This window comes from Condylostylus longicornis, unplaced genomic scaffold (genome assembly GCF_029603195.1).
Source record: "Condylostylus longicornis isolate FDR11 unplaced genomic scaffold, ASM2960319v2 ptg000038l, whole genome shotgun sequence".
NCBI classification, from domain to species: domain Eukaryota; kingdom Metazoa; phylum Arthropoda; class Insecta; order Diptera; family Dolichopodidae; genus Condylostylus; species Condylostylus longicornis.
The window spans coordinates 12,693,893-12,708,553 of NW_026578007.1; the positions used below are offsets into that span (position 1 = coordinate 12,693,893).

Genomic DNA, 14,661 nt, shown 5'->3' on the forward strand with positions numbered 1-14,661 from the left:
CGTAACACGTATAGGTTCAACACAATACATATAAGTAAAGTTAAATATATAATAAATGCATTCCATTTTGGAGAATATAAGTATTCATAATAAGAAAAAATAAAACTTCATTTATTGCCTTTGAAAATTGAAAAATAAGTTTTTATTTCCGATTTCATTTTGTTAGGAGATTTTTATAATATAATATTATGTAATTATCATAAATTATTTTTATACATAATTTTGTATATCAGTATAATGTATGATGCAGAGAGTACCCGTTAAAAAATATATATGCATTTTAAGTATTTAATAATTTTTAAACTTAAAATTATATTAAATATTTTATATGTTTTTTTATATTATGTTATAAATAATGTATAATACATTTGTATTATAATGTATTATTAAAATTGTACACCTTTATTTCAAAATTGCAGTAATATTGAGTTTTAGAACACAATTCAGCTAATGATTTGTTAATGCTGAATTATGTAGGAATACAGTATTATTACAATTTTGATGTCATAGCATAGACAATAGTTTTCAAGAAACATTCTTCTTATATTTTTTAAATTTTACTAATTTTTTGTATTATAAAGATTTTTGTATTCTTTATTTTTATAAATAGTTTTGCTAACAAAAAAAAATTCACAGATTATTCATTGTTAGAATAATGCAGTAAAAAAAAAAGTAATAATATGTATTTATTTTTTGTGTGAATGTTTAATTTTTTTTTTTTGTACAAAGAATATATTTATTGCTAAATTTGAAATTTTAAAAAATAAATTTAAATTGTTGAATAATATTCGTAATTAAACATCAAAAGCTAAAAGAAATTTTTTTTAAAATAATGACAGTGTCAGTTAAGTAACAAAATCAATTGTTTAAGAATATTATCTGGTATTCACACTAATATCTGAAAATAAAAAAATCAATCGCTTTGTAATTTTATTGTGTAAGCAAGCATATGTATTTTTTTTTGTGGTCGATTCCTAGAAAGTATAACTATTTCGATTAAAATAAATTTTTTATTTTAAAATTATCTATTAAAAAAAAAACTTAAATACTTTGTTAAATACTTAGTCTAATTAACTCTTTTATAATATAACAATATTTTATTTAAAATCAAGATTAAATATTTATAAAAAGGAAAATATATATTTTATATTTTTATTTCTGTTTTTTTTTTTGTGTGACTAAAGTTTTTTAGTACTCAAACTTAATTAATTTTCACAGAAAGTAGTAAAAATAGAAATATTATAAAATATTAATTAATTAGATTTGATTTTCGAGACACTAAATAAATTCGTGAATTTAAAATATATATACATATATATATATATAAAATGCGTATAAAAAATATTAAAGAAGTCAATGTTTACATACATACGTAAATTTATAATATTTTCAAATAAACATATTATATACATATATTATTATGTACATTATATAATTTAAATATAATTATTTTTGTACTAAATAAAAAAAAAACAAATATGTTAAATAAAAACAGCTTTATTCCTAAATAATTATTCAAATGAATAAAATCAATTTAGTTAATTTTTATTATTTAATACTTTATTTAATTGAAGATGTAAATTTTTTAATAATTTTCAATTTTCTCTTCTTAATTTTTTATAGAATGTTTAGCATTAAAAATTAAATCCAAAATTATATTTAAATTTTTATTACAAACACTTTTTTTTATTTAATATTTTATTAAGTTTTTGATTGTATTTATTGTGTTGTTTTTTTGGCATAAAATTTACAATTGGAAACTTAAAAGTATATTCATATGATACACATACATAAGTACATATTTTGTTTTGAGCAGTGTCTATTTGAAAATAGTTTTAATAAATAAATTTGCAATATCAGGACAGAAATAAATTCACTATTTATAAAATAACCTAGTCTTTTTCTTTTTCAAGTTTTAAATTAAATTTTAAATTTCAAATGATAATAATTGAAACTGTTTTTAAATTTAAATATTTTTTAATTAATAAGTGGAAAAATTAGAAAATAATTTTGTATTACAATTGCAGTATAAGCGACAGTTTTTGAATTATGTTTCTAGAGCTGTTTGTAAATCCATTTTTGCATAGAAGAATATGAACCAACTGAATTCCGTTAATCGCATGACTTGATCTATTGCACCAGTTATTGTTGATCAGTCGCATTTTGAAACTTAAAATTTCCATAATAAAAAATAAATATATCCAATCACTTCAAGACAAGTTGCAAACATGGGTGAAATGAAGAGTTATTACCATAATACAATTTCATTGATTAACGCAATTGCTGTAACCGAATTGACTAAAAGGAATATTTTTTATTTTTTTTACACATTTTCACAATTTCTAAACTCATCTCTCAAAACTCAAAAATTTCATATCAAAAAATAACTTATTTATAAATACATACATATATTTTCCGAACAAAAAGTACAATATTATAAAAATAATATAGTACAATTTTTAGCAATTTACAATAACTGCAAAATATTGGATCGATACTCGTTTTAAAATGATTTTACTAAATTTAAAAGCCGACTTGTAAAAGAAACCGGCTTACATTGTACTGTAAATGTAGAGTAGGATTAAAATTGAGTGAAGTATAGATTTTTTTTTGGGTATGATTAAGTCAATTTTGTAAATAAATAACAAAATTTTTATTTTAAGTATTAGTAGGTGACAAGTGATAGACCGAAATGGCTGAAATTATTAGAAAACTTATTAGTACTTCTAAAGCAGCAAAGCCTGTTGCGCCTTATAAGTATATTATATAAATATTAATTCAAAATATAAATATATTTATTTGTTATTTGCTTTATTTTTTTCTTTTATAATTGTAAAGTCAAGCTGTTGTTGTTGATCGAACAGTTTATGTATCGGGATGTTTAGGTTTAGATAAGGAAACTAAGCAATTAGTTGTTGGTGGCGCAGCAGAGCAAACCCGGCAAGCCTTACAAAATTTAATTGTTACATTAGAAGCTGCTGGATCAGGTGTTGATAAAATTATCAAAAATACAATTTTCGTTAAGGATTTAAATGATTTTGGAACTGTTAATGATGAATACAAAAAAGGTTAGATTTTACTTATCTATACATATTATTTTTTAAATATTTTTAAACCAAAAAATCAAGATTATGTTTACACATATTCATTTGATACTGAACAATTTTTTTGATAACTACATGTACACCTATTTAAATTATTAATGTACATAAACAAATATTTGTATAGTCTTTTTCAGGCATCATAATAAATTAAAAATTTATATTAATCTTATCATTAAAATTGATAGAAAGTTTTAATGGAACATGCAAAGTTCACTAATATAATCATTGTTGTTTGTATATGATTACATATATATACATACATTTATTTATATAAGTTATAAAATCCTTTATCTATACACAATTATGTTTCTAAGGTCATTAAAAATGAATTGATGCTAAACAAATTGATTTGTGTATTCTAAATATTTATTTAGTTTAAAAAATAAAATATTAAAATGTCTAATTTCAAAAACAAACAGCTCCCACAAAAAGCAATTTATTGCTTTTTAATCATATTTTAAAATTTTTAATAAATAAATTGATGTTAATATGTAGGTATATGAATAAATGTATTTATATGGCAACATAAAATTTGAAATTAAGTTTATATGTATGTTTATCTTATCTTTTAGTATTCACTTCACACTTTCCGGCACGATCATGTGTTCAAGTAGCTCGTTTACCTATGGATGCCTTGGTTGAGATCGAAAGTATTGCATTGACTGGTAAAGTGAAAACGGAAACAATATCGGATTGACTAACCGACAATGAAAGTAATAATGACAATTGCCGTTCATCAAAACTGTAAAATTTTTAAATCATAATTCAATGTGATTTAATTTTAGCCTATGCGCATAATATGTAGTCTATAATGAAGAATATTAATAAATGATAGCAAATGAAATTAAAGTTGAAAATTTGTGTTTTAATGAAGTAGTCCATAATATTATGTACATATATGTATTATGTTCATACATATATAAATTTTTGTACCTGATTTATTGTTAAATTTTATCTTAATTATCTGATTTAATATATTAGTTTTAAAATACAAAATAGGTTTAAAATAAAAAAAAATTAATTAAAAAAAAAAAAAAGTTGGAGATGCGGGGCATCGATCCCCGTACCTCTCACATGCTAAGCGAGCGCTCTACCATCTGAGCTACATCCCCATATAAAAATCTTTAGCACAATGTACTATATAAATACAAAATTATTTACAAAAATTTTATTTATACTATAAACTTTATATAACAACACCAACACATGTTTGTAAATTCGTGTTGCTTTGTATACTCGTATGTATACTTAAAAGTGTTTTTAATTTTTAAGCAGTCCAGTAATTTGTCAGATGAAGATTGTAATTCGAAGATTTCTTCTTTATACTGATATAAAAGTATTAGGTTTTTCTTAGCTTATTTCGAAAGTAATTTTATTAATTTTTAAAAGTCTGTATTTATATTATACATTTAGATTTTTGCCTCAAAAATACATACAAAAATTTTCAATTAAAGCATTAAGGAGAATATTACTGTAATTAATATTATATACATACTTATTTTTACAATTTAATATATGTATATGTAGGTTTTGTTTTTGAGACCCCTTTTCTAAAAACGCAAGATAGTAAAACAAAAGCTTATCAATTATTGTACTATTATATAGAGTAGACTATGATGTCACAAAGTATGAATCGGTTGACTTTTCTTTTAGCTTAGTGCTTAGACCTGCAGGTTTTAGTTATATCATTACATGTACAATTAGAATTGCTTAAACTGTAAAACAGTGTTTTCAAAAATGTAGAACTACAAATAGAAACTTTTTTACGTTAAAAGCTTTTCGCTATAAAAAGCTTTTCTTTAAAATTTAAATTCGTACATGTATAACGTTTACAAAGCTATATTTACTGTTAGCAAAAAGAAATAATTAATTTTCAAATTATGTAATTTATACATAAAAATTATAAATTATATTATATGTATGTCATGTATTCAATATAATTTTAAGTACAACATTGCATTCTTCATAAAATCTTTGTTATATTCAAATTCGTCAAGATAAAAGTCATCGTTATCAAAATCTCCAATAAGATCTTGTGAATTACTAAAAAATGATTTTCGAATTTCTTTAGTTTCTCCAACAATTTCTTTTTCTAAATTAATATTTTTTTTTAATGTTTCATTATCATTATGGATTGTTGTGATTTTGTTGTTTTCATCATATTCTTGATTTTTAAGTTCAGTACTATTATTTAGTTTTTTATTTTTTTCAATACTTTGAAGCCATAATGTTGCTTTCTCTTTACGAATTTTATCTGAATTCGTTTCATCTTCATTTTCATTTTCTTTCATTTTCATTGCCTTATTAACAATATCTGCAATAGAAAAATTCTTTGGTATTTGATCTTTATCATTTGTTTCATAAAGTTTATTATCAATGAATTTAAAGGTTTCTTCTTTTGCCGGTTGTTCTTCTTTCTTAATTTTAATTGGTTTATTTACTTTTGATGTGGACTCTGACATATTTATTTTAGATTTCTGGCGACTGACATTTAATTTTGTAGAATCTTTATTTTTTACTATATTAAATATTGGTCGTGGAATACTGGTTCCCAAATTTTTTCTCGTTGTTGCAGAACTTTTGTTATTATTAACATTATTAATAGGTTTGATTTTTTTCGGTGTTCGTAATTTCGCGGCAGCATTTATTTTTGCTCTTTGAGAATGATTTATAGTTATAGTTGGTTCTGTTTTTTGTTTTATATGCTCGACAGTATTTATTTTTTTTGCATCCCCTAAAGTATTATTGATTTTTGATCGATTTTTCACGGTTAAATTACCTATATCAGTTAAATTACTTTTTTGCCTTATATTTTTAATTTGTGAACGCGGATTTGCTGATCGACTAAATGGATTAACAGGAATTTTTTGTGTTTTAAGATTTTTAAAAATTTTTTCATTTATATCATCTATTTGTTTTTCATCTTCATTATTATCTTCGTTTTCATTGATTTCATTATAGTTTTCATTATCATCATCATCTCCTTTTTCCTCGTCATAAGATTGTGATGAATTAATTGAATTGATATTTTTATTTGCAGACGTTGAAGCTGGTATACGTGTTTTCAATAAATTAGGTTTTGTCCTTTCAATATTTTTCTCATTCGATATAGTTTTGGATGAAGTATTCCAACGAGGTTTAGAAATATCAGTTTGTATCGGTTTTATTATAGAATTTGGTGGTATATCTTCTTCACCAATTACAGTTTTTACACCTGTATAAACATTAAGTTCTGAAATGGTTTGCTTAGGTTTTAGCATCCATCTCGAACCTTTTTGACTTTCGATTATTTTTATTTTTGGTGTTCTTAAGAAATTATTACCAAATACTAAATAAAGTGTATGTGGTTTCTTAAACATAGTTGAATCATCGCTATAAATTGATATAGAAGATTTTCTTCTTTCTAGTTTCTTAATACCTTTACTTAAACGATCATGTTGTTTCTCCCATTTTGTAGGTTTTATTGGAATTGGAGTTGATTGTAATTTTTTTTTTAAAGTTTTTTTTTTATTTTTCCATTTTTTCAGTTTTTTACCTTTCCTACAATAGATAATAAAGAACGAACATATTAATTGAATTTTTATATTTTTATAAAAATCTTTTTATCAATTTAATTACATTTGTATTGCTAATAAAATAAAGACTTATATATATATACTTACATTATAATTGGAATATCCTTTGAAGAAGGCTAAAATATAAATTTAGTGTTACAATTCATGCAATTTCTTTAAATAATCCTTTGAACCACCATTGAAAAATATCTACATGCATTTCGAGAAAACAAAATTTAAATTTAAAATGAAAAAAAAAAAATTAATAGTGCATTATTGTTAGTTTTATTATCGAATAAAATTTTATAATAATGCTCTCAGCGGTATTGCATATAAATCTGGAAGGAATGACGAAATGAAGCAGTTTGTTGTGCCTTAATTTAATTTTCCTTTTATAATAAAAAAAATAATATCATATATAATTGTTGCCAGACTGCTTGTTGTAAATTGACATTTCTTTCAGATACAAGAGGTGAAAAAAGAGATTTCAAATATTCGTTTAACGTATACGTACATGGTTTTAGCAGAATAAACTGATGTTATAAATTAAAGGTTATTTATAAATTTTGAGTGATGCAAAATTGATCGAGAAAATATTGTTCTAGAAAAATTATTTTTAAAGTATGATCTATATATTTAAATTGTAAAATTTTTGCATTCCATTTCGGATTTCTGAAAAGAAACGCATAAACGGAAGAACGAACGAAAAGACTTAAATTGTATTGCCAGCATTCTTTTAAAAATCAATAAATTTGTTTTACATGTTATGAAATAATTATCGATTATTTTTTATATGTATGTATGTATACAACGAACGAAAATTATGCAGATGTATTGATAATACTAGTTTTAAATCAACTTCTTATATTAAATAGATTTGGAAGATTTTGAAATGTGAGATTTTCATTTAACCAAATACATAAATGTTTTTTTAACAAAAATTGATAATAATTAAATTTTATACAATAAAAAAAAATTATAATTATATTTTTATAAAAATTTATTATCAAAATAATATAAATGAATATTTTAATTACATAATATATGTACATACTTTTCAGTTTTCAATCACAATTCATTTGCTTAATATTCGTATTACATTTCTTAAATAATGCGTCTATATGAGCACGTATACAAAATATAACAATTAATTTTAACAGTATATGCATATTTAATTATTAAATAATTTTATAATTTTATTTGATATTATAGCCTATTAATTTAAAAATTAATTAATATTATTAAGAATAATGTTTTTTGTGCCATTAATTTTAAATATATTTTGAAATTTGTCAAAAATAAAAAATCTTAATTTAAAAAATAAATGTTCTAAACAAACACTATAGAATAATCTATAGATTCTAATAATTAATACAATAGATTATAATTAAATATTTATTCATTTCTGCATTGATTAATATTAATAATAAAATATATATTATTCTATTTGAAATTCAGATGAAATAAAATTTAAAATAGAAAATTTCAAAAATTCAAATTAGAGTGGGTATATAATTGTAGTGGGATGAAATATAGATTTTCTGAATATGATAAAATAAAATTTCTTATATTAAGAATTTAATAATTTATATTAAGAATCTAACACGTTAAATTTTCTTTTATATGTTTTTTGTCTAGCTCATTATAACAATATAAATTAATCTTAAAATATAGGACGTTTTTTGAAAATTCATAAAAATTTAAGAGTAAATTTCTCGAAAACCTACAGCAGTAAACTGATAACTAAATACTTGAAAGTATGAGTAATATTTTTACTCTTAAATTAGTTGTCAGTTAGAAATGCGGGCGTAAGCTTCATTGTCAACAAAATACAACTCATTTCTATTAAAGCCTCGCTAATTTTCATAGTTATTGTATATATACTTGTATAATATAAGTGGCAGTTAATCATATTTTTTAAATTAAAAATTTTGGATAAACCAATAAATTTTAATATTAGTTATAAAAAATTGTGTTTTCCTTACGTTTTTCTTCCTGATTTTCAAAAATAAAAATCATATATACGAATTTTATTTTCTGCAATATAAAGAGCATGTTAACGACTATAATCTTTAGTTTTAACGGAGGAAAAATAGATTAATATTCCAGGTTAAAAAAAAAATTATAATAAAAAATGTACGAAAATTGTGAAATGACAATTATTGTAAAAATAATTTAAAAAAATTTCATATGCACATAATATTAACTTTTTTATAATTTTATACACATTCCATTTCTTAATCTTCTTGTTTCGGATGCAATAATAAATATTATCATGCTATCATGCTGATAAAATACTTACGACATTATTATTCAAAATAAGATTTAGATAATATGCCAAAAATAATCTGGCAAAAAAAAATTTTCCAAGTACTCACTCATTATTCTTTAGTACATTTTTAGATAAATTTTTAGTAAAATTATCTGTCATTTCTTTAAGTGTTCGATGATCTAAATCGGCACCAGTTTTTATTTCCATATTACGTAATTTTTCTAATTCTAAGAAAGTAGGTTTTGGCGTCGGTGGATTACTTTCTAAATCATTTGCAAATGCACGTTCAATTTCTGGTTCAGGTGATGTTGTTTTTAAACTATCAATTGATTGATTATCAGTATTATCACTACTTATTATATTTTTTGATATAATTTTATTTTCATTATCTTTATTAATTTCTTTATTAATTTCAGTTATTTTATCTGATTCATCTTTCATTTCAGCTGTTGTTTCATCCATTGTACTAGCTAATTCATCTAATGCATCTTCAATTAATTTATCATTTGGATCTTTTAATGGAATTATTTTACAATCAGTTTCATTCATAATTTTTTCATCAGCTATTTTTCCATTTTCATAAATTTCCTTTTTTGTTAAATTTAATGAATTACCAATTACTTCGCTAACATTTTGTGTTGAATCCAAAATTGTTTCTCTAGCATAATCAATTTTATTATCAAAAGGAGCTTTTATATCTGTAATTAAATATTAGATTTTAGAAATTTTTTAATTTTGGTATTTATATCTGTAAGAGATAAAAAAATTTTAAATCAAGTAGAAATCAAGAAAATTCTAAATTGGCACTAAAATGAAGGAACATTTATACCCCATATAAAATATATAAGTTTCAACAATAAAATTTTTAAATTTTAATAGTGTAGAAAACAGCAAAATCTTTGAAAAGGCGAAAAATATTCAATTGTTGCAAAATATTAAAAACAATAAAACAAAAACTTAATATGAAAGATAAACATAGTATCTGGCCTACAGCGCTTATGCACATATATTGGTCCAGACTCTATACAGAGCAAATTTCCAACTAGTAAATGAATTGAATAATGCAAAAATTAAGGTTTTCAAGTTTACTTTAAATTATTACAAATTTTGATTCAAAAAAAGTGGAAGACTATGCTAGAGCATAATTATATAGAACATAATCTACACTTGACACTTTACTATACTTAAGTAACAAATAAAAAATCAGTTTGGACAATAAATGAGGGTATGAAATAAAGATTTTGTGCCAAAACAAATAAACAAATACATCATTTATTTGTATTATGCACAAATAGAAAAAAAGAAAAATGTCATATAACAATTTTATGTAATTATAAAAAAGGATATAGCGTGTCCAAAACAAATATAAGTATAAAATTAGAATACCCCCACTTCACCATTCCTGGCACCATTATTATTATTAATGGATTTATGCAAATTTTTATACCCTAACTTTAAGCTACATATTTTCGATTTACTTTTGCGATTATATTATTTTTATCAAAAATAAAACTTGTAATACTTATTTATTTAAACATATATACATAAAAAAATATAGTGGGTTTATAATGGTAAAATACGTGAGAAATGATTTTTTCATTTAAGAAATGAACTAGAAAATTAACAAAATGTTACCTTAAATTACTCAACGTTTTAAGCGTTTGTGCATGTACATACATATAACGAGTAATTACTTCTTGTCTTGTCTAGTTCGTTTTATAAGAAATATTAGTTGAGCGGGTCTCTTCTGAGAAAATATCCCGTTTTGTACAACATTACGAGCTCTAGATGCCTCTAGATTATTTTGTTTAAAAGTATTTGAAAACTCCTGCTTATATCAACTATACTCGGCAATGATTGGTGCTCATACGCTCGAAATAACGATATAGACTCCATCAAAATATACAAAGAACTTACTCAAAATTAGAAATTTTAAAAAAATATCTGAAACGTAACTGTTGCCAATGTTAACTGGAAATTATTCATATAATTTAAAAAAAAAAATCCATCTTCTTAGATTTTTTCAAATAAAATAAAAATTATACGGAAATTTACAAACTATTCTGTGATTTTCTTTTTTTTTATTTCTTAAAACAAACTCTTAAGCAATCAGCTATTACATTTATGTTTAGTAATTGAATTGTTTAAGTTGATTATATCAAAAAATAAAATGACTCTCCAATAATAATATAGTTGTACAATCATAAATATTTGTTTTTATTTTTTAACTATATTTATAAATATAATTATTTCTTAATAATTTGTTTTCTTTTTTTTATCATGTAAATAATTTGTTTTACCTTCATTTTATATTTAGAAATAATATTAATTATTTTTTCATATATTTCTTTAAAAAATATATAAAAAAATGCGTAATTGAAAATAACGGATTTAAGATGCACGCACGCCTTTATAAACTTGTAAACTTGACCCCAATTATAAAAGCAACAGCAACTTAGACATAAATTATACGCACATATAGGGTACGTTGTTAAAGGTTTAACGAGATTTCTATAAATTTTGAAATGAATTTTTTAATTTTATTAGTTTTAGTAAGAATTTTCAATTAGTTTTATGTTTATTTAAACCCAGTTTCAGTACTGAAATTATTTAATGTTTACATTTTTTTTTGGATTTTTATGTACTTGCACGATAATGAATGTTCGAAGGGTTTTATTATGAATTTATCGTTCCCTTTTTGAAGCTCAGATTTGACAATTTAAAATATAGACATAACTACTTATATGTTTTTTAATTAGCGTATCTCCTATAGCGGAAGAATTGAATTTTTTTATCGATAGTTCGAGTAACTGCCATACAACTATCAGTTAATCACTCATTAAAGCTTATAGTATTTAAATGTTGAATAAACGAGTGTGGTAATAAGGCAGATATTCTAATAAAATTTCCTTAAATATTTTTTTTTTTTTATAAATCTCATAAGAGCTGAAGTGTTGTCGTAAACTTAAACTTAACACGATCAATAAACTTACAAACAACATCAACATCCTAAAAAAATTCTATTAACAATTATTTTCGTTAATTGTCCCACTATACTATTATAAAGAATTTGTAATTTCTCGTTTATTCTTAATTATTTTAATTCTAATCCGTACACCTCTCAGTTATATGTACTAATTTATATTGATCAATTTAATTGCAGTCGTTTACTATATCTAATGTAATTAAATATAAAATTAGATCTTGCTTAGATCTTGTAAAATATCAAGTGCTATATCGTAATAGCGAATTTTTGTTTTTATATCCGTACGAACGGATATGTTCGAAAAATATACTAAATTTGACTTACCGTTTGTAACGCTAAGAAAAAATGGTCTCAGATTTAGACACAAGTATATGTGTTTGATCAGTGTCGAATTTTGAGTCGATGTAACTCTGTCTGTCTGTCTATCCGTCCGTCAGCCCGTTCCAACAATAACTCAAAAACCAATTGAGCTAAGTTCACCAAATTTTCATAAATGATTTATTATAGTAAATGCCGGAATCCTATTTAAATTGGTTGTGATCGTGGTACTGGTTCAGATACCTGCCATACAACTACCAAATTTATTTTGCTATATCTCAGATACTATAGAACATATGGTATTGAAATTTCAGACAAACGAATATATTAGTAGGGTCAATTTGCTTGATAAAAGTCGTTGAAATTACTTAGCTCCTTCTGGGTAGTTCCCGTACAACTTCAATAGTTATTTAGCTATATCTCAGAAAATATTTGTTATACTGAACTAATATTAAAGCTATAGATGCTTCTAATATCCGTATAAGAACCATACATACAGTCAAATCTTTTAGTTTATAATGGCCATTTACAAATTGGAATGCAATTATGTTAAATTAAAAAAATAACACTGTTTACCATTGATTTCTTCCTGTTTTAAATCACTTGATAATGATTCTTTTATTTTACCAACAGCTTTATCACTATCAACAGTAGTAATAAATGGCGAACTACTTGCACATCCCATATTGTTATTTATTTAATTTTTTTTTTTTTATCAATACCAAAAACTTTTTTAATAATACAACATTTTTAACTTGGATTTCTAAATTTATGAGTATTTTAAATTTTACAATTTAATTAATATTTTTCACATAGTTTTTAAAATAATAATTTTTTTTTTATTTATTTTTTAAATTATATAAAATTCATTCTTTAAATATAAATATTATAAAAGTATTTTTTAAACGTGCGCGTTATTGAATGAAGTGTTCTCGCAAACTGACCAATAAGTACAAGGACATTAAATGTCTTACTCAAAAAATTAGCAAAAAAAAAGAAAAACGATAAGAAAATATAACAATAAAAATAAAGATTAATTTCAAATTTATTTAAACGCAAATATAAAAAAATATTGATACATATACATATATACACAAATATAACTATATATATATACAATATACATAATATTGTTATATTATTTTTGTATATAAATGAAAATAAAAATTACTTACCTTTATAACCAACCATTTAAATTTCAGTTAGTTTAGAAGTAACAATTATTTTTAATGCTTTCTTTGTTTTTATGTTTGTTATTTTTCTGTTTTTTTATTTAATATCCTTTTTTTTTATATTATTTTTAAACTATATTTTATATTACACGAAATATTTTTATAAAGGTTAATTGAAATATATATACATATATATATATTTTAATATAATAGAGAATTGTAAAAAATAAAAATTGTTATTTTTTTAATAAAACTCTAAATGTTGATTTCATTAAAACTAATAAGAAAAATAACAATTCCAATTTAATATTGTTATACTTTTATAAATATAAAAAATTATTAATAAAATTTTTGATTTAGAGGACACGACCAATTTAAGTTCCACTATACTAATTTTCTATTGAAAAAAATCATATTTTTGAATACGTATAAGCCTCAATTATGATGAGTCTATGCTGCAATAATATAGATCAAGGTCTATTGATAAGAATATCGAAAAAAAGTCACGCAATTATATGAATTTTAACTATTAGATTTATAATATTTTCCTAAAACCTTTGCTATAATTTAAAATTTTTGAATTAATTTTTATGTTTTCCTAAGAAGAAATCAATACTTCTTTAGTTCCAGCTGTACTTTAAATATATTTAAAAAGTACAGCTATATACATATATATATATGTATAACAAAAATTTAATAGATTTCATAGGCAAACACTATACGTTTTAGGAAACGTGTTTTTAAGAAAACTTCAGGGCTTTTGCAATTTCTTTTTGTAAATATCAAAATAAAACTCCAAAATTTATTTATATAAAAATTTTTTTTAGATATTTTTAAAATTCAAATGACTTAAAATTCAAATGCCCTTTGATATGGCAGTGAAAATTTTCTTATATAACTCTATATTCTATAAACTTTTTGAAAAAAAAAAACATCAAAGAAAAATTAGAGTAACCTTTTCTACGCGGAATCCTTATATACTATAATCAATACAAAGGGCACATTAATAGTTCAGAAAATTAAATTTTCTCAAATAGCTCACTTAAACCTTATTTCCACTAGGCATTGAGTATCGTGATTCTAAATATTATTATATGTATTCTACTAATTCTGTACCATTATTTAACGGGAATATTTTAAAAATCTTATAATTTTTAGAATTAAATCAATTTCAAAATTTATAATTCTATCTACAAAAATAAACATAAGTGATTAGTTTTTAGTAATAGCACAAACTTTAAAGCACAAATTCGAA

At 22.3% G+C, this 14,661-nt stretch overlaps 1 protein-coding gene and 1 non-coding gene across 2 annotated transcripts; one reads left to right on the forward strand and one right to left on the reverse strand.

Moving 5' to 3' along the window:
• Positions 1–2,608: 2,608 nt before the first annotated feature.
• Positions 2,609–3,955, forward strand: LOC129609200 (rutC family protein UK114). Its single transcript, XM_055521125.1, has 3 exons — positions 2,609–2,757; positions 2,839–3,068; positions 3,677–3,955. The coding sequence occupies exons 1-3, from the start codon at positions 2,693–2,695 to the stop codon at positions 3,799–3,801; spliced, it is 420 nt and encodes a 139-aa protein (XP_055377100.1). The 5' UTR covers positions 2,609–2,692; the 3' UTR covers positions 3,802–3,955.
• A 188-nt stretch (positions 3,956–4,143) lies between these two features.
• On the reverse strand, positions 4,144–4,216 carry Trnaa-agc (transfer RNA alanine (anticodon AGC)). Its single transcript has one exon. It is a non-coding gene; the product is annotated as a tRNA-Ala (tRNA).
• Positions 4,217–14,661: the final 10,445 nt, after the last annotated feature.